The 19,054-nt window shown below is 59.2% G+C and overlaps 1 protein-coding gene and 1 pseudogene across 2 annotated transcripts in view; one reads left to right on the forward strand and one right to left on the reverse strand.

Annotated features, from left to right (window-relative positions):
- Nucleotides 1-114: 114 nt before the first annotated feature.
- GATA2 (GATA binding protein 2) lies at nt 115-9,783 on the reverse strand. The gene is made up of 6 exons (XM_017946084.3): nt 8,388-9,783; nt 7,485-7,758; nt 6,412-7,053; nt 4,552-4,697; nt 2,513-2,638; nt 115-2,009 (listed from the first exon to the last, which is right to left on the reverse strand). Exons 2-6 carry the CDS (start codon nt 7,711-7,713, stop codon nt 1,710-1,712), a joined length of 1,443 nt encoding a protein of 480 aa, XP_017801573.1. The 5' UTR covers nt 7,714-7,758; nt 8,388-9,783; the 3' UTR covers nt 115-1,709.
- Nucleotides 9,784-10,690: 907 nt separating this feature from the next.
- The window catches only part of LOC101006689, a 60,365-nt pseudogene continuing 52,001 nt past the window's right edge, over nt 10,691-19,054 (forward strand). The window contains exon 1 of the transcript XR_004182084.1: nt 10,691-10,737. The product of XR_004182084.1 is annotated as a transmembrane emp24 domain-containing protein 10 pseudogene (transcript). The remainder of the gene's footprint in view (nt 10,738-19,054) is intronic.

Raw genomic sequence — 19,054 nt, forward strand, 5'->3', positions numbered from 1 at the left:
TTCCAGGGGCCTTCCCGTCGCAGCCACCCCACCGACAAGAGCAATGCAATCTGGCTGCCCAAATTCACACCCGGGACTCGGCACCCTGGGAGCCCACAAGACAGGCCAGGGGCATTCACAAAAAGTATTTTATTATTCTTAACAGTACTCGCTTTAAAGGAATAAGAGGATAGCATACATTTTTTACAGACAATATATAAATGTTGTACATAATTAACAATAACTTAGTTCACTAATCCAAAATAAAACAAGCCAAATAAAACATAAAAACAGAAAATACTGCCGATTCTTTTTCTTATGCGGACACTAGTACAGAATAAGTTACTTCTGGCCTTGGTGCTCCCCGCAGCGACTGCCCATCCATATTGCACTTGGTCACTACATCAGCACAATCCTCCTCCTGGGCCAGGGGCCCCTCGCAGGCCATCACACCCCGCCATCACCGCATACAGAATCTAAGCTCGGGACACATTTATATACAGCTGTACCTTGGGAAGGATCCAGACAGCCACAGCAAAGCTGGACCTGGGACCCCAGCAGGGACACAGCCTCTCCCTGGGTCCTGGTCCTGACATACCCCCGACTCCTGCCTTCACCCCCTGCCAGGCCAGCAAATGCCAACCAGCCCCCAGAAACCAAGGGCAGTAAAGGCCCCTCCCCATTCCCAGCTTTCATACTAGGGCTGTGGAATCCCAGCTCTTTTCCAAAAACAATTGCAAATCTCCAACCTTGTGTGTAGGGTTTACTCCTTTCATAGCAGGGCTTCTGTGGCTATGTACAATCGACTGGACCCAAAAAGAGTTTAAAAATAAAACAATTAACTCATCAGCGAGTTAAGCTTATGCATTTTTTTTAATATTTTTTCTTTTGTCTCAGAGTAGGAGGGGAGGGGGTTGAAGGGTTAGCAGAAAAAGGATGTATTTACAGGGTCCACCTGACAAACAAGACGGGCTGTGGCTTGCGCTAAGGGGACACAGTTACACCAGCTTCAGCCTCAAAGCCAAGGGAGCGATCTGGGAGACGTTTCCCCTTTCAAGAAAATGTTGTTTCCTTCCTGTGACCCAGCCCTGGCCTGGGAATCTGTGCAGGACCGCCCGTGATTGTCTCTGCCCTCCAGGGCCTGGCCCGTCAAAGCAGGCACCAGCTCACCCTCCCGGGCCCGTGGCCCTTCTGGCTTTGGCTCAGCCCAGCCTGGAGTTTGGCTGTTTCTGAGAGGGAAGCCAGAGGAGAAGGGGGTACAGGCTGAGGTCCCCACAAATCTGCCCCCCAGAGCACTGGCAAGTGGACCCGCCAAGTCCCGAGGAAGAACCGGAGGACTTGGGACAGCTCAGACCACCAAGTCTCCAAGTCCTTGTTAGAAACAAGAGCAAAATAAATTATTTTTGCCTAATCCTTTTTCCTTCTAAAAATGGTTGCCTTCGTCTGTCCCGTCCCCTCCTTTTCTTTCCATAAAGTTGTCCTTGTTGTTCTCCAAACAACTGTCCATGCAGGAAACCCCACCTGGGCAGCGGCCGGGTGCAGAGGCAGTCTCTCAGCGGTGGGGAACATTCACAGTAACTGCTGGCAGGCTGCTGGGCACCCTCCAGGAGAAGGGGTGCTGGACCGAGCCAGGCTGGCAGGAGTGGTGTCGGTCTTCGGGAAATGCTGGGCAGCTAAGGGTTTGGTCCACTCATCCTGGGAGTGCCCAGTCCTCGACGTCCATCTGTTCTCTAGCCCATAGCGGTCACCATGCTGGATGGGTGGGGGTGGCCGAAGGAGAGGCTCGAGGAGGGGTGTATGGGCGTCGGAGTGGGCAGGATGTGTCCGGAGTGGCTGAAGGGCGGGAGGTGGCCCACAGGTGCCATGTGTCCAGCCAGGGCAGCTGCACTGAAGGGGGATGACTTCTCCTGCATGCACTTTGACAGCTCCTCAAAGCACTCCGCCCCTTTCTTGCTCTTCTTGGACTTGTTGGACATCTTCCGGTTCCGAGTCTGGATCCCTTCCTTCTTCATGGTCAGTGGCCTGTTAACCTAGAGGCAACCACCAGCTTTCAGAGGGCCAATTCTTTCCTCCAGCAACATGTCCCACCCCTGCCACAGCATGGACCAGAGGCAGGTCAAGCTGAGGGTCCCAGGAAGCCAGGAATTGTGCCTGACCTTCACAGTCCCATCACTAGATGGCTACAATTCCAGGAAGGGCAGGTTCTGGTGTATGGGGTTGATCCACACCCTCCCTGGCTCTGCCCACCGCATACCAGCACTGCCCAGCCAACTGAAGTCCTCCCCTCCACCCTGACCTTTTTTTAAGTAGAAAAACCACTTCCTTACCCCCCGAGACCCTGTCCTAGCCAGCTCCATCTCCTGAACAGAGGCAAGGCGCCCCCTCTTACGGGAAGCCCTTCTGGCGCTCGCTCAGGGCAGCGGCTTCCCAAGCCAAGCCAAGCTGGATATTGTGGCTGGGGCCTCTTGCCTGGCAGCACAAAGCGCAGAGGTCCCCGGGGAGGGGTGGGGTGGCCGGGGCGGAGCACACTCACATTGTGCAGCTTGTAGTAGAGGCCACAGGCGTTGCAGACAGGGTCCCCGTTGGCGTTTCGGCGCCATAAGGTGGTGGTTGTCGTCTGACAATTTGCACAACAGGTGCCGGCTCTTCTGGCGGCCGACTGGGAGGGCAAGGCAGCGTCAGCAGGCTGGGCTCCCACGCCCACCTCGACCTCCCTCCCTGACCCTCGCTCCAGCCCCAGTCCCCCCCGACTCAGTCAAGGAGGGCTAAATCTCACAGGGGAATCAAAGCATCTCAGAACCATGGAATTTCAGAATTTGAGAATGAAATAAGTCAAGACTCACAGAACTTTGGAATAAAGAACTCTCAGAAGCCTGATGTTAGAATCAATGGGATTGCAAGAGCTAGAGGGCAGCATTAGCTACCTCCCCCAACTACCCTGCACTCTAACTCCATAAATGGGGAAACTGAGGCCCTGAGAAGGGCCTCTCTAGTAGCACAGGCATCCTGAGGCTGAGCTGGCTTGGTCCCCCTCGAGCCCCTGGATCTGGGGCTGATTCTGTGTCTCCTCTAGCACAACTCTGCTCAAAATCCATAATCCTGGGTGAGCCAGTGTAGCTGAGGCCAGCACAGGTTTACAGAGTGCAGAGCTGCACCGTCTCACACCGTAGCAGCTGGCCACAGGGAGCCATTTAAATAAGATCTAACTACAAATTAACAGAATTAAAAATCCAGTTCCCTCAATTGCACTAACCACATTTCAAGTGATCAATATTCACATGTGGCCAGGGGCCACCACAGTGGGCAGAGCAGACACAGAACTTTTCCATCTCTTCAGCTGACCCGAATGCTGATCCCCATCTATGCAGCCACCCATACCCCAACCCTTAGAGCTTTAACACCCCCAGCCCCTCTGAGTCCTAGTCCCTCAGGAAACGCCTGGCAGAGGCAGGGTCTGGAAATGAGCGCCTAGTCCCTGGAGAGAGTAGCCAGAGGGAGGCTTTACCCAAGAAAGCAGATCCCCTCTCCCGGTTCCACCAATGCCAACCCCACAGTGACAGAAGGGGTCTCCCAACACTTCCCAGAGAACCGCAGGCAGGAGTGCACCAGGTGGCGAGTGTTGGGAGCTGGAGGCTGAGGCCTGCAGAGCCTGGAACGGCCCCAGGCCCGAGCCTGGTCACAGAAGGGACAGAGGGACTGCAGCCGCGGGGGCAGGGAGGGGTGAGTAAGCAGCCTGAAGCTGGAATTCTGACTCAGGGGCCAACGCCGCGTCCTCCACCTCTACCCCCACCCGGGCCTCACCCCGCCCTCGCTCCAGGGGAAAAAAAAGGCCCCCAAAGCAGGGAACGATTTAAGCCTCATAAATCACTTCGCCCTGAAAAAATATATTTATTATTCTTAGCATTTTACGCATTATTTGCAGAGTGGAGGGTATTAGAAATTTCAAAACAGCCCAGCAAGAGGCAGGACTGAGCTGAGGAGACTCTAAAAACTCGCAGAGTCCGGAAACAGATACACGAAGTTTCCTTATCTTCAGGCTGCAGATATCCGGATAGGAAACTCCGGCAGGAGATCCGAAAGGGCATTTTTTTAAAATCACTCAAATGAAAATACACAGTATAGGTGACTCCATGGAAAAATAATAAAGGGCAGGTTTTTTTAGTGGCCGGTGTGAGTTTGTGTTTTATTTAAATAAGCACGAGGAGCTTGTGAGTGGGGCTGTCGGGGAGGGCTGAGCCACAAGGAAAAATACTTCATGGCCCTATTTTTAAAAAAGAGCTAAGCAGAGGCCAGAGGACAGGAGTCCAGTCCGTGGACACTCAACTTTGGGGATCCCGGAGCACAGTGGCGTGGCGCGAGGGTACCCGGTGGGCTCCCTATACCCGAGGAGGAAATCTGGCCCAAAAGAATCTGGCCAGAAAGAGGGATGACCCAACTGACATCCCAGTGCTTTTCATGATAAAAGAGGATTTCAAGCGGCAAAGTGTCCGCATTTGAAGGAGTTTTTTCTCCTTAATTAACCGCCAGCTCCTGCCCAGAAGCCCCCTCCCAGCCACCTGTGCCCACTCCTACCAGTCTTCGCTTGGGCTTGATGAGTGGCCGGTTCTGCCCGTTCATTTTGTGGTAGAGGCCACAGGCATTGCACAGGTAGTGGCCGGTGCCGTCCCGCCGCCAGAGAGGGGTGGCTGTGGCCCCGCAGTTGACGCACTCCCGGCCTTCTGCAGGGGGACAGGGAGAGACACAGGGCCTGCTTAACCGGCAAGGTCTCTGGAGGGAACCCAGGGCACGCGAGCACCGGCCAAGCAGTGCCGGTGCCTCTCAGGCACGCGGTTGGCCTGGGCCTGGCTGCGACAGCCTGGGCAGGAAGAGGGACCCAGAGGGTTTCCTACATGGGATGGGGCCCAGGTCCAGAGTCCTTTAAGGCCAAATCCCCTGCTTCCAATCCTCCCGAGGAGGGATGGAAACGAAGGAGGAGGGGAGGAGGGGCCCAGGGCCCCAGGCGTTCTGGAGCAACCAGGAGCTATTTACTGCAAACTTTGCCGAGGGTAGGGCGGTGGCAGGAGTCACCCAGCTCAACCTGGCTGGGCCCAGGAGGCTCTCTCCTTCCCGCTCCGGCGGGCCTCTTTCCCTCTCCTCTTTTGTCCCTCTCCTTTCTACCCAACTGTGTCCGCCCCACCCTGTCTTTCTGCTCTAAGTCCAGAATCATTTCCCTCTTTCTCCCCAACTTTTCTCCTCTTCCACCGAAGCCCTAGAATTTTTCTGAGACCTGGAAAAAATGGATCGAAGTTGTTGTTCTTTAAAATAAAATAAATAATAAGCTCTTTCTTTTTTAGATAAGTGGTCTCGGTTTTTTGTTTGTAATTTTTTTTTTCCAGTTAAAAGGCCATCTGGAATTCAAATAAAATGCAAAACAAACTTGGGAAAAAGGACCAAGAAAACGCAAGCTGACGGGCCTGAGCAGAACTAGGATCCTGAGCCGGGGCTCAGCGGGGGCTGGGACCAGCAGGGGCTGGGGTTGGGGACGAAGTTGAGCAGGATCGCTGCCTGGCATCGTGTTCCCCAGGAAGTTGTTCTTGATTTAGTTTAAACTAAATGAGCAGTACAGACTGGCAAAAGAAGGTGGTTCTTGCACTCAGGAGTAACTGTTTTAAAAACCTTCCTGCTCTGTGGCTCAAAAGGACCAGGTAAAGAGACATGGACAGGAGGAACTCCACACTAGCCACCAGTTTCTGGGTTTATGCTCTGTGGCCAGATTCTTGGACAAACCCAGTTTGGCCAGCTGCGGGAAAAGGGGCAGGCGCACTGCAGCTTCATCCCCTCACTCCAGCCCTCAGGGAGGGAGAGGGAAGGGCCTGGCCAGGGCAGGGAGCAGGAGCAGGTCCTGGGGATTTTGCTTTGGGGGAAATCTCCCAAGGAGATGGGGGATCCATCGAAATTCCAAGATCAGACTGATTGAGTTGGAGACCCAGATTCCTTAAGGGTCTGGAACCTCCGGAATGCCTGAAACATGCACACACAACATGCACACAGACACACGTACACACATGCACGCATGCTCCCAAACACATGCACATACAGACTCCCTTCCCTCGCTTCACATGCTAAGTCCTGAGGTGGCTTGAATTTTCACTTAGGATTCAGGAAGGGGAAGGGGGAATTCCCATTCTGTGTTCTGGTCAAGCAGTGACCAACCCTGGGTCAAGGAACTGAACTTTGGGGGTCCACCAGAAACACTTAAGAAAATGGCAAAAGTTTTAGAGTCTCCTCTCCCCGACCCAGGGGTCTCAAACATCTACTGGGGACTATTAGAGAGGACATCACCCATTCCCAGATCTGGGAAACCGACATTGCCCCTCTCCCAAGTCACAGCCCTCCACTACCAAAACGCAAATGCTCCCCTCTTCCACGAAAGTCCCCAGCACCTGCCTTTACCTGAACAGGAACGCGCCTTGCTGCGCTGCTTAGGGGTGAAGCTGGAGGCCGGTCCCCCCAGGAAGCCCCCGGGGTGGAAGAGTCCGCTGCTGTAGTCGTGGGCCGCCGCGGGCACATAAGAGGGGTAGGTGGGGATGGGGTGGTGTGTAGCAGGCTGGGTGCCCATAGTGGCTAGGCCTGGGCGCAGGGGACTGCCACTTTCCATCTTCATGCTCTCCGTCAGTGACACCTGGTACTTGACGCCGTCCTTGTCCTCTCCTCGGGCTGCGCTACCCCCCGCGGAAGATGAGCCTGGAGAAGCAGCCCCCGTGGTACTGGGGTCAGGAGACACTTCTTTCGGTGGCGTGGGTGGGAAGCCGAAAAGGTGGGAGCCAGAGTGGGCTGCTGTGGGGGTGAGGGAGGCCACTGAGCTCCCGTTGCCTCCCCCGCTCCCACCCCCAGCCCCTGGGTACACAGAGAGTGGGCCTCCAGGGCCTCCAGCAGCTGAGGGGTGCAGTGGCGTCTTGGAGAAGGGGCTCACGGTCCACGGGTTGTGGTGGTGGGCCGCAGCGGCAGAGAGGGCTGCTTTGCCCCCGTCCAGCCAGGGCAAACCCGGGCTGTGCAACAAGTGTGGGCGGCACATCTGGCCTCCAGTCAGGCGGGCTGCGGGCAGAGAGAGAGAGGGTCAGGGTGGGCAGAAAGATCAGGGTAGGCAGAGGTAGGGACGCCCCTGACAGACATGAGATCACGACTCCCAGAACCAGCAGTCATCGCCTCCCAAAAAAAACCAGAAACATAACCCCCACCGATAATAATCAGGAATGTCAGTCCGAGCTGAAGGACAAGTGGCATAGAAGGAACCCCACCGGACGGGCCCTACAGGGAACCCTCACGGGCCAGCTGGAAGTGGGCAGAAACCCTGTGGGTCCCAGACCCTCCCCAATCGGCCGCTGCCCCCACCTCTCCCGCCCCGATTTTTCAGCAGCTCGATTCCTGCGGATCCCACATCCGGGAAGCAAGTAGCCGGGCCCTCCTCCCCTCCCTAGCCTGGCGCGCGGCGCCTGGGTTCCCATCACCACCGGCCCAGCGCTCACCGTGCGCGGGGCTGTAGGAGACGCGCGCCCGCGCGTGAGCCGGGTTGGCGTAGTAGGGGTTGCCCTGCGAGTCCAGGTGATTGAAGAAGACGTCCACCTCGTCTGGAGGCAGCAGCTGCGCGGGTTCCATGTAGTTGTGCGCCAGGCCCGGGTGGTGCGAGTCGGGGTGCTGCGCATTCAGCACGGCCGGGTGCGCCATCCAGCGCGGCTGCTCCGGCGCCACCTCCATGGCCGGCTGCGGCGGCTCGGGGTCTGGGTGGAGGAGGCAACGGCCCTGCGCGAGGAAGGGGGCGTGAGGCGTGCCGCCAGCGTCTGACACCCCCAAAGTCCCACCACGAGGTGTCCCGCGCGCCGCGGAGACCCAGCCCAGCTCCGATGAGAAAGAGCACCAGTCCCGGGTGGGAGGAAAGCCCAAGGCTCAAAACGAAAGGAAGGCGGGGGAGGGGGTTCAGCCACGCACACTCACGTGGTGACCCGCGGATGCAGAATCACACACCCGTGCACATGGGGTCACACCCGGGGACGGGTCCCGACACCAGTGACCCCAACAAACGCACAGAGCAGCACTTCAGTCGGACACTCACACTGAGCGCCCCCGGCCCGGTAGACAAACACATGAACACAGACTCAAAAGTTGCAGACAGGCACCCGGGCACCCAGTGGGGCACTTGATCCCAGCAACACCCACACACCCACTCTTGGCGCCAGATACTGACCTCAGTCCCCAAAACATGCACACGCAGCCCCCTGAGTGCAGTCCTAAGCGGCACAATCAGGACCGCTCAACAAGGCACACCAAAGCAGCAGCCCGCAGCCTGGTCACCCCGCCTTAAGTCCCCCTAGAGTCCCCTCAAAGCTAGGAGCGCCCCAGGCCCCCAGCCGGCTCTCGAACCCCAAACTTACACACGCAGCCGTGGGGAGGGTAGGGACTCGGCCTCAGAGTGAAGGAGCTCCGGCGGGAGCCCCGGGGGCGACGGGCCCAGGGACAGCACGTCCAGAGGCTGGCGGGGCTTACAGGGTAGGAGCAGGGGGTAGCTTGCGCCTCGGCCTCGGGCCCTCCCGGCTCCGGCCCCTCGGCATCCTCCGGCCGCCCTGGCGCCAGCTGCCGACTCCTGCACAGACATGAAGCGGGGGCCGCGCACGCCTAAGAAGCCCACGCCAGCCAATCAGCGCCGCGCGCCTCCCAGCCTCCGCCTCCCATTGGCTGCGCCCGCAATTCCCGAACCGCTGGACTCCTGGACTGACCCGCAGGCCAGCCCCCCCTCCGCCGGCGGATCCCCTCCCTGCGTGCTCCTGGAGGCCCCTGCTGCCAACGCGCCTCACCACTAAGGGACCCTCACCCCAAGGCCCGATCCCTGCAGCCCCTCTTGCGAACACTCCGAGATCCCTCGACGCTCTGGGCGTAACTAGCAGTAACTAACCAACTGCCCCCTCCCCAGGAGCCCAGGCCGCGCACCCTCTGGATTGCCTCTCCCCGAGACCCTAACCCCGCCACGCTCCTTCACCGCTGAACGTGGTCAGTCCGAGCGCAGTTACCTAACCAGACCGTTCCCTCCCCTAGCTCTGGCGGTGTCTGAGTGGACTGGGGGTTGGGAGGGCTCGGAGTACAGCAGCGGAACAGCGGGAGCTGGGAGGGGCAGAGAGGGGCAGGAACTACAGGGCTCTAGAGGGCACCTGGGCCTCGGACACGCGGCCGCTCAGGGCTGTGCTTGACCCAGTGGAGGTGGCCGGGCCGGTGGCTCCAGAGAGGGGGAGGGGGCATCCCCTCCCCAGGCGTGGCCTTCGCAGGCCAACGGGCCCAATTGCCTGGGGCGAGGCCATGGAGACCCGGACTGGCGCCGGCGCCAGCTGGAGGGAGACGCCCCCGGGCAGGAGGTGGCATTTTTTCCTCCGGGGGTCCCCGAGGTGGCCTCTGGTGAGGGGGAAGAGGTGGTCTGAGGTCTCAGTCTTCTAAGTCACCTGAAACTGCTTCCCACTCACTTCCAGCCCGGAGATCGGCTCTATGAGTCGAGTGGGCCGGGCGCACAAGTCTTGCTCCCTCCCATTGTACAGACTGGGGAGACGAAGGCTCGAAGGGGGCCCAGGACCGAGGAGGGGTTCCAGGACAAGGGCATTTGGGGGGACCTAGACAGGTGCCGAGTACTGAGGGGACTCAACAGCGTCCTCCAGCCTTCTTCCCTGTTGGTCCCGAGGCTCCCGGGGTAGATGTCCAGAGGGCCCCTGGGTGGGTCGGGGGCAGGAGGAGGGCTAGGGTCCCGGCCACCCCCGGGAGAGTGGGGGAGGGGCGGCGGGATTGACAGTCGGTAATTGGGTAACTGGAGGCGGCTTCTCCGGCCGGGCGGCCCCGCCACCGCGACGCCGAGCCCCTGACGTCACCCGATTCGCCAGGAAATGAACTTTTTAATAATCCGAGGAGGGAGGAAAGCCCTCGGTCCCCTCAGCTCCGGGGGCGCCCGGCTGGGCCCAGCTCCGCGGGCGCGCCCCCGTCACCCCCTCCCAGGCCAGCTCAGGGCAGCGCCAAGGGGGCGCGGGCTCAGGCTGAGGCCTCCTCCTGCCTAGGCGTCTGGCGTCCGTTTGTCTGTCCAAGGCCCCAGCGCAGGTAAAGCGCGGGGCCGGGGGGCGCAGAGCTCCATTGGGCTGGGAACCAGCGCGTCTCGTGCCCTTGGGGAACCCGCCTGCCCGAGCCGCCTGCTGAGCCTCCCGCTCCCCTCCACTCTGGAGCGCGCGGAGCCCAGTCTGCTCGGAACTCCACTCCGCGGGAGCGGAGGCCGGCGCCAGCCCGGGAAGGCGCGCCGGGGGCGGGAGGCCGAGCGCAAGGCCCTTGGCGCCGGACCTCCGCGGCCAGGCCGGGCAGGTGAGCGGTCTCCGTGTCTCCCAGTTCGTGCTCCCCTCAACGCGTGCGGTCCCGCCGGGACCCACTGTCTCTCCGTCCGTCTGTCTCTCAACTTTTCCCATCCTTTAGCTTACGATTCTTCATCAATGCGTAAAATGAGATCGCCGCGGAGTTCGAGCCTATTTGGCGTCTCCGGAGACTAGCAAGACCCTCTGAAAGACACCGCATCCCCAGGGATAATCCCCCGTGTCCGGCAAAGCTACCCTGCTCGAGCGCGAACCCTGGGACCCAGCGCGGAAGGCAGACCGGCAGCTGGCCGCTGGGCTGTGAACGCCAGAGCCGAGCGGAAGCTTCCCGCCCGGCCGCGATCGGTGCCTCGGCTCTCAGGGAAGTGGCTACGCGCGGTCCTGGAGAAAGCAGGTAATTCTCCTTTTTCTCCCACCGGCGCGGTAAAAACTACCCCCTCCCCCGTTCTGTGTGTATCCCCAGTTTCAGCGCAGCGAGCTCCGCGTCTAACCCCTTCGCGGCAGGGTCCCGGCCACTGCGGTAGTGGAGGTGGCCAGCGTGGCTGAGTCCCCTGCCCAAACGTCAGCCCTGCACTGCCGCCTGCCTTGGCACAGAGCGGAGCGAGGGAGGGGATTTAATTACCCCGCTCGGCAGCTCAGAAAATCGGCGCACGGAGGGGCTTAGCAGGACGGCTAAGGAGTGCTTGAGCGGGGGCCTCGGGGGACCTGAACCAGCCTCCTTGCCCGCAATCCGGGTGTAGAGGAAAAAAAGGAAAGAGGAGTTCTGCCAGGTCCCTTCAGGCCTTGGGGTTGCCTTCCTCGACAACGCAGGCCCGGGACGGCTTGACCGAAGCCTCCACATCGGTTGCAGGTCCTGCGTAGGATGCGGGACTGCTGCATTCTCTGGCGGAAACGAACCCGCCTGGGAAAGAGAAATGCGGCGCCAGGTAGCAGGGCGCCCAGATGGACAGTAAAGGGGGACCCGCGCTCGTCAATGTCTGTGTGAGTCAGGCAGACCGAGGGACACCAACCGGGCCCCTCCCCACTAGGCCAAAGACATGGTCCTCCCACCTCGGGCCCCAAACAAACTCCCGGGGAGGGGCAACGCAGCCCCCAGAATCGGCTGGGGTCTTGCGGCGCTGTTACAGGCCTGGTGAGAGCAGATTTACTCCAGTTTATGGGCTGGAACTTTGGGGTCCCCAGAACACCTTCAGAGGGACACGTTCCCTTTTTCAGTATTTTGTTTGTTCGGGAGCATAGCTGGAAATGCTGGCGCTGCCTTTGATCACATTAAGAAGCTGTCACTTTCCTTACTTGGGAACAAGATTTCTCCGAGGACTGGAGAAGGTCAGTCTGGAAACAGAATTTTCGAAGGACCCTTTTCAAGTGGCCCGAGAACTCACAGCGGTGATCGCCACAATTTGACCTGGGTGCTTCTGCCTGGGAGCTGGGGAGGTAGCAGATCTGGTATCCGGTTCTAGAGTGCTTCTCAGGCCTCTACTAAGCCGCTGGTCCCAGGTGGGACACAGAGCTGCCCAGGTCTCCCCTCCCCTCTGAGCCCTTTGTTTAAACTTAGCTCATCCGAGGTGGCCCCTTTGGGACCATAAGTTTGCCCTCCCTTTGTAACCTAATTCTTCTCGCCTTTTCCTTATGGGCAGCTAATTGGCCCGCAGTGTGGGGCTGGGGGTGGGGTGTCAAGGAAACCCATTTGCTATGGGATTACCTTCCATAGAGAAATTTAATTCGCAACCCAGCAGCCTGCCAGTCCCACATTGGCAATAAACCTTGAGGGGTACGGGGAGGAAGTGGGATGCCTTAGCAGATGGGTTCAGAAGTTCCCTTAAAGCTGAGGCATTAGATCTCAGGCCAGCAGCCATCCCTGGGGGGGGTGGGTGTGCCCAAGGAGGGACTACCGCTATAACGGCCCCTCCTGCTCTTTGGGGTTCAATTCCAGACCCTCAAAGCAGAAGGCTCCCTCCCTCGGCCTCAGTGCAGGCTCTCCCACCCCATTCCTGTTCTGCGTCTTTGGGAATCGTAGAGTCTGTGGCCCCCACGTCCTAGGTGTCTCGGCACCCTGGACCCAGGCGCCTCCGAGATTCGATATCGCTTCTGGCTTCTGACCCCTACCTTCAAGCCTGGCAGGCTTCCCGCGGGACCCTGCTGAGACCCGGAGACAATCGGGCCATGCTTCTCCCTCCTCCACGAACAGCCACGGTTTACTCGGAGGGTTTACTCGGAGCGACAGGGGCCGGCGGCCTGACAACTGGTAAATCCGTTTCGTTAGACACAATTTGTCTGCAATTTGTCAACCCGCCTGGGAAACGCTCTCCAGACGCCTCAGCTGCCGCACGGGCCCTACCTGGTTCTCGAATCCTGCCTGCTCATAAACGAATCCCAGTACGGGGTGCCTGCGTAGACCTGGAGCTCACCACCAGATGTTCCCAACCTCGGGAGAGGAGGCTTTTTCCAAAACAACGAATTTCCTTCCTTGTTTTCCGATAAAGAAGCGGCCGCCACACATGGGGGCCCTGAACGCGGGGCCTTTCCCCTCGGAGTTGGAGCAACCCGGAGTTCAAGCCTGGCTGCCACCGAATAATTTTAAATGCCCGGTTTTGAGACAGATCCAGAACGCCGTCTAAGCCTACCAGCGGCAGATCTTCGAGCCCGCGGCGGCCCCATTCTTATTGAAATCCCACTAAACGGATTCAGACTCCGGCTTGGGGTGGGGGGAGACTTCCAGACCCGGCGCTCTCCCCCACACGCACCCCAGTCACACAGGATAAAGGTCTGCGGGGCGCAGCGCGCGGGGGCGCAAACAGGAGCGAGCCGGGTTAAGCCGCGAAAAGCCGGCGCACGGGACCAGCCGGCAGGTGCAGCCGTCGCTCGGCGGCCCGGCTCGGACGCATCCGCTGCCGCGGCCTGGGGGTTGGGGGCGACCGAGACAAAGGCCCAGAGTTCGGGGGCCAGGAGGCGGGGGTGCTTTGCCAGGCTTTGGGAATGCCGGGGTCTCGTGGCCTGTGGCTCGGAGAAATGGGAAGACAGGAGGCCCGAGGCGGGCCTGTTGTGCCCAGGTCACCAAATACTCCCTCTGGTTGAAGTCCCTATAACCAGGGTTTCCGGTCTCTGGCAGGGCCAAGGCGAGCCCCAAAGGTAGGGGCCACAGGGCAAACGGACCAAGAGATTCGGGTGCCAGGCGGGCCGGGCCGGGGGCGGAAAGGGCCCGGCCCGGGCGGATGGAAGTGAAGGGAACTCACCGAGCGAGGCGCGGTGGGCGGCGCCCCCGGGCGGACGGGGCCGGAGCAGAGCTGGGAGCAGGGCGAGGTGCGCGGCAGGCGGGCTCGCGGGACCTGGGCGCGGGGTGGCGGCGCTCACCAGCAGAGCCTGGGCGGCACGCCGAGCGGCCGCATGGTGTTCAGCGGACTGCTTTTATCCGCCTGGTGGGCGATGGGGCCCTGCTAGGATGGAGGTGGCGGCAGGCAACGGACAGACTTGAGCACCGAGCCCCTGCGGCGGCGCTGGCCTTCCTACCTTCCTTGTGCTCACGCTGCCTCTCTCTTCCCCCACCGGCCGCAACGCGGCTTTTTATTTCGACATCACTTTGCGGGGGGGCAGGGGGTGGCGACGGGGGCGGGAGCGCCGCAGGGGGCAGGAGGGTGCCCGGGGCTCTGCACCCGGCCTACCAGGTCCAGACGCCTGGCCAGCCAAGGGCCGCTAGGCACTCAGGGCGTGCACACCCTGCGCATCCACACTCCAGGCCGCTCCCGCCCTCTCCGGAGCGCACACGCGCGCCCCTGACCTCAGGGATGCTCGCTCAGAAAGCTTGGGACACGTCTTTACGGAGACTCTCCCTGGGGACCCTCAGGAGCTGTGGGCACACGCACTCACTGACAATGGTACACAGACGCCCGCTCCTCTCTCTTCAACCCACTTCCAGGAGTGCTCACACGGACACGCACACATCCCTGCACATGTGCACGCAGCTGTGCACACACACGGTGTGTGCACACACATGTGCACACACACGGTCACACAATCAGATGCAACTCGGCACTCTGGCTCATACTCTGGACGCCCTCACTGCCAGGCTGGTTTAGCTAAGTGCAGAGGCAGCCCCTCTCCCTGTCCCACCCCCACTCCAGTTCCTAACTCTGGGGGACCCTGAGCACTTTAGAGGTCCACTGTCTGGCGTCCCCCTGGCCCATCTCCTTGGGGCAGACTCTCACAATGGGGGAAGCAAGGAAGGGTGCAGAGGGCTTCTTCACAGAAGTGGGGGGCAGGAGGAGGGGAGAAAGGGAGTGTGGGAGTCCTCATCCCCAGAAGGCCCCTGGGTTTGTGGGCAAACAGAGTTCAGTTCTTGTGCTGCCAAAGTTCTTACTAAGGGATTCAGCCAGTCAGTGTCCCCCCACTCCAACCCCTGATTCCCATCCCAGCAGATCAAAGAGTGACCTGGGGACCTTAGGCCCAGAGAGAAAGTGCTTGGGCTTGGAAGGACTGGGAAATCTGTGCTCCTGTGCCCAGGTGTGCCCCAGAGGAGTGTTTCTGTCCCCTGGTCTTTGTGACACCTGCTGTCTATAGGTCTTTCTCCAAATCTGGTGGTGACTATTGCATTGTTTGTGTGTTCTATGCGTGTGGCTCACAGTCTATGTCCTGTGTGCCCAGGTGTGTCTGTGCACACTTATGAGCACACAGGAGTGTCTGCAAAACTGGATGTATTAGTATGTCCATTTCTTCTTGTGGGTTCCTGAGAGTTTGTGTATTGGGCAGTAGGTCACAATGTGGCTATTTCAGAGCATGACCCTGGAAGCTGGCACAAGAGAGTGTGTCTGTGGAAATGGTTGTGTGTCCCTTTGGCTCTGTGTCTGTGGGGTCATCATGTCAGAGACTCGTGTAAAGAGGGGTGGGGATTTCCAAGTGTTTGCCTGTGTGTCTGTAGCAGTGTGTGGCATGTCTATGAATTGGCGTGTTTTGGAGTGTGTGTTTGTGTATGTGCATGTATCTAGGCATGTGTTAAACTGTATGTATTTTTGTTGTTGTTGTTTTGTTTTGTTTCTTGAGATCTGGTCTTGATCTGTTACCCAGACTGAAGTGCAGTGGTTCAATCACCGCTCACTGCAGCCTTAACCTCCCAGGCTCAAGCCGTTCTCCCACCTCAGCCTCCTGAGTATCTGGGACCACAGGCATGTGCCACCATGCCTGGCTAATTTTTTTATTTTTATTTTTGTAGAAACATGATCTCACTATGTTGCCCAGACTGGTCTCAAACTCCCGGACTCAAGCAATCCTCCCACCTCGACCTCCCAAACTTCTGGGATTATAGGCATGAGCCACTGCGCCTGGCCTGTGTGTGTCTTTAATAGTTTGTACCTGGGTATCTGCATGTGTCCTTGAACTAGTGTATGTGTAGGTGTGTGTGTGGTATGTTGCATGTGTCTGGATGTCCATGTATAATTCTGTTTATTAATTAATGGCTGTTGGGGCCTGTGTTTGTGTATTTGAACATGCATTTGGCTGTGTGTGTGTGCATCTGTCTTTAACAGCATAGGTATCATTGTATATCATTGTATCTTTGAACTGATGGTGGGGAGGAGGAGATGTATCCGAGTGTGTCTGCATGTCTATGTACAGCTCCATGTATGAATTGATGTGTGTTGCAGTGGGTGTTTGTGTCTGCGTGTCTGGGTTGTGAGTAACTGTATATATGACTATATCTTTGAAATGCATGTTTCTGTGGCCAGCACTGCCTTGTTCTGTGGACTGTGGAAAAGTGTGTCCTCTGTGACATGCAGGGTGTGCATCCTGCAGGATCACCCACCATCCAGACCTTCCTTAACCAGCAGGGCAGGCCGCCAGTGGAGCTCCAGGGTACCATTTGCTCGGGCACTTTCTGTCTGTCTGTGGGAGGGGAGATGAGATGATAAGGCTTATCTGCTGTCGCCAGCGCCATGCTGAATAACTGCTCTAATGAGGTGTCCTCATTGGGACCACCGGATCCCAAGGCCCCGGGCCTCATTGGGGAGGGGCATGGGAGAGCTTGTCTGAAGCACAGGAGCAGGGCCTGGGTGCCTATGGGGCCTTTTCTACTTGTCTTGTTTCCTTGGAAAGGGGGTTCCAGGCCTTGCACCTCCGCACCCCACCTGCCTCCTGCCTACTGGGCGGGGCTGGGCTGGCCAGGCCAGAGCTGGCTGGAGCCTTCCAGTCTCTGGTCTGTGGCCAGGTTCACAGCCTTGAGAGGGCGGGAGGTATGAGGCCTGGAGATGTGGGGCCCTCAGGGTGGGGTGGATGAAGAGAAATGGAGATTCGGTGACAGAAAGATCCAGAGAGACAAGGAGTGGGGAAAGAGATGGGAGGCCCAAAGACAGATGTTTTAAAAACAATGAGGAAGAGGCACTGGTGGGGACAGGCCTGGGACTTCGGACACTCGGAGACAGACAGAAATAAACAACTAAAAAGTGGCAGAAAGGGTCAGAAAGATGGGAATAAAAGCAGAGAAGATGATAACCAGAGAGACATGGACAGAGACATGAGAGAGATAAGAGAGCACAGAGAGATAAGACAAAAATAGAGAGATGGGAAGAGAACCCCAGAGAGGCTCAAAGAGCCAATGCTAGAAGAGGCACAGGGATGGGAAGGGCCCCAGAGAGAAGAGTGGGGACAAAAAGGAAAGATGGGCAGGATGGGATGGACAGACTGAGACGGAAAGACCGACAGGGCTTAGCCACCAAGCTCGAAGAACGCGCGGGAGGCCGGGAGCCGGGCGAGGCCGGGCTGGGCATGAGCTGCGGGCCGCGGGCAGGGCGGGACACCAAGGCACGGGTGGTGGCAGCGGGCAGGGGGCTCCGCGCGGGGCTGCGCCGCTGTCCGGGGTAATTTTTCATCTCGGCCGGCTAATCTTTGTTCCCGGCGAAGATAATGAATAGCCAATCGTTATCTGCCCGGCTCCCGAAGGCTGCGGGAGAATGGGGTTGTACAGGGCTGGGAATTGTTTCCAAAGTGCCGCGGAATAAATGGTGTTCCTTATCTCTGCCTTCCAGATTATCGCAGCCCTTTCAGAGAGCGCACAACAAATGCGCCCGCCATCGAATGCATCATTTACCACCGCAGATCCGCGCGCTGATGGGCAGGCAGATAGCCGTCCGCTGGGGGCACGCGGGCTCCCCGTGCCCGCATCACCCGCCTGCCTGCCAGGGCCACTGAGTGCGCGCCCCGGTGTGCCCGGCGTGTTTGGATGGACACGCGGGTGTGCCAGTGCATGGGCTAACGCCGATGCAAGTGTGCGGGTGTCTCAAACAAGTGTACCACAAAAAAGTGCAAGTATGTGAGCCCATCCATGCACACGCATGGCAGGCGTGTGTGCTGAGCGCCCGGAGGAGATGTATCCGAGTGTGTCTGCATGTCTATGTACAGCTCCATGTATGAATTGATGTGTGTTGCAGTGGGTGTTTGTGTCTGGGTATCTGGGTTGTGGGCAACTGCATATATGACTACATCTTTGAAATGCATGTTTCACACACTCATGCGTGTGTGCTAAGTGCCCAGAGGCGGCCGATGAGGCGGTTGGAGGGTCCACACAGGAGGCGGTGCCACACTAAGTTTGTGGGCAGGCATGCGGCCCAGGGTGGCTGGACACGTGGCGGAGGAATGGGAGTGCAAGCCCACGTGTCCGAGGGCAGCGGATAAGCATCCCGCGAGTGCCTCACTGTGTCTGCTCTGGTGGTGGCTGTTTAGGGTCGCACGCCGGAGGCCACTAGGGTGGATGTGCTGTGTGCATGCAGTTGCCCACCCTACGATGTGTTTCGGGGCACACAAGCTTCCTGTGCCTGCCGGGCATGAGCGTGCAAGTGTCACCGCTCCCGCCCGGCGTGCCTTTGGGGTGTGCTCGGGTCTGTGTGAGGCTGTGTGTGTCCTGCTGTATCTCTGCCCAGGTGTGCCCGGGTGAGCTGCGAGAGGGGCACGGGGGAAGGGCAGTCGTCGGGGCCTGTCTATGTGCCAGCGTGGGTGGACTCCGGGCTGGGGAAGCGACAGGGAATGGTGTGTGCGGGGGTGACAGACGCCAGAGCGATGGGGTGGAACATGCTGTGTCACGGAAGACTTTCTTGACCAAAACGGAAAGTGCGAGTGTGGAAGGAAGAGGGGCTGTCCGTGGAGTTTGGGGACACCCGGGCATCCGAGCCTCAGAGCCTCTGCAGCTGGGACAAGGAAGCCCGAGCCCGCCGCCTGAGGTCCCCGCGCCGTGAGTGACACGCGCCGCCGACAAAGGCTGTATTTTTCCAGGCTCGCGCCCCGCCCGCGCGCGCGATGGTCCCCATGGCGACGCAGATAGCGCCGCAGCCATTTTCCCTATCTCCCCGGAGTCTATTATACGGCGGGATTAGCTCATCTCCAGGCAGGTCAAACCCAAAGTCACACAACCTGCGACGCGGGCCCCGCCCCCACTCCCCGGCCGCCCCTCCCCCGCCCCGTCCCTGTCCCCGGCCCCGGCCCCGGCCCAGCGACCCCCGGCCGCTGCCCAAGCGCAGGCGCAGAGCGCCACCTGGCGGCGGCGGGATCTCGGGTGGGGTCCGCGGAGCCGGTTCCCGTGCAGAAGAAGTGGGGTGAGGGTCTTCCTCCAGAAGGCGGGCTCTCTCTGCTTTGTCACTACTGTTCCCCAGGGCCAGACTAACACACAGTAGGTGCTCCATAAGTGTTTGTTGAACGAATGGATGGAGGGATGGATGGATGGATGGATGGATGGA

This window comes from Papio anubis, chromosome 2 (assembly GCF_008728515.1).
Source record: "Papio anubis isolate 15944 chromosome 2, Panubis1.0, whole genome shotgun sequence".
NCBI lineage: Eukaryota > Metazoa > Chordata > Mammalia > Primates > Cercopithecidae > Papio > Papio anubis.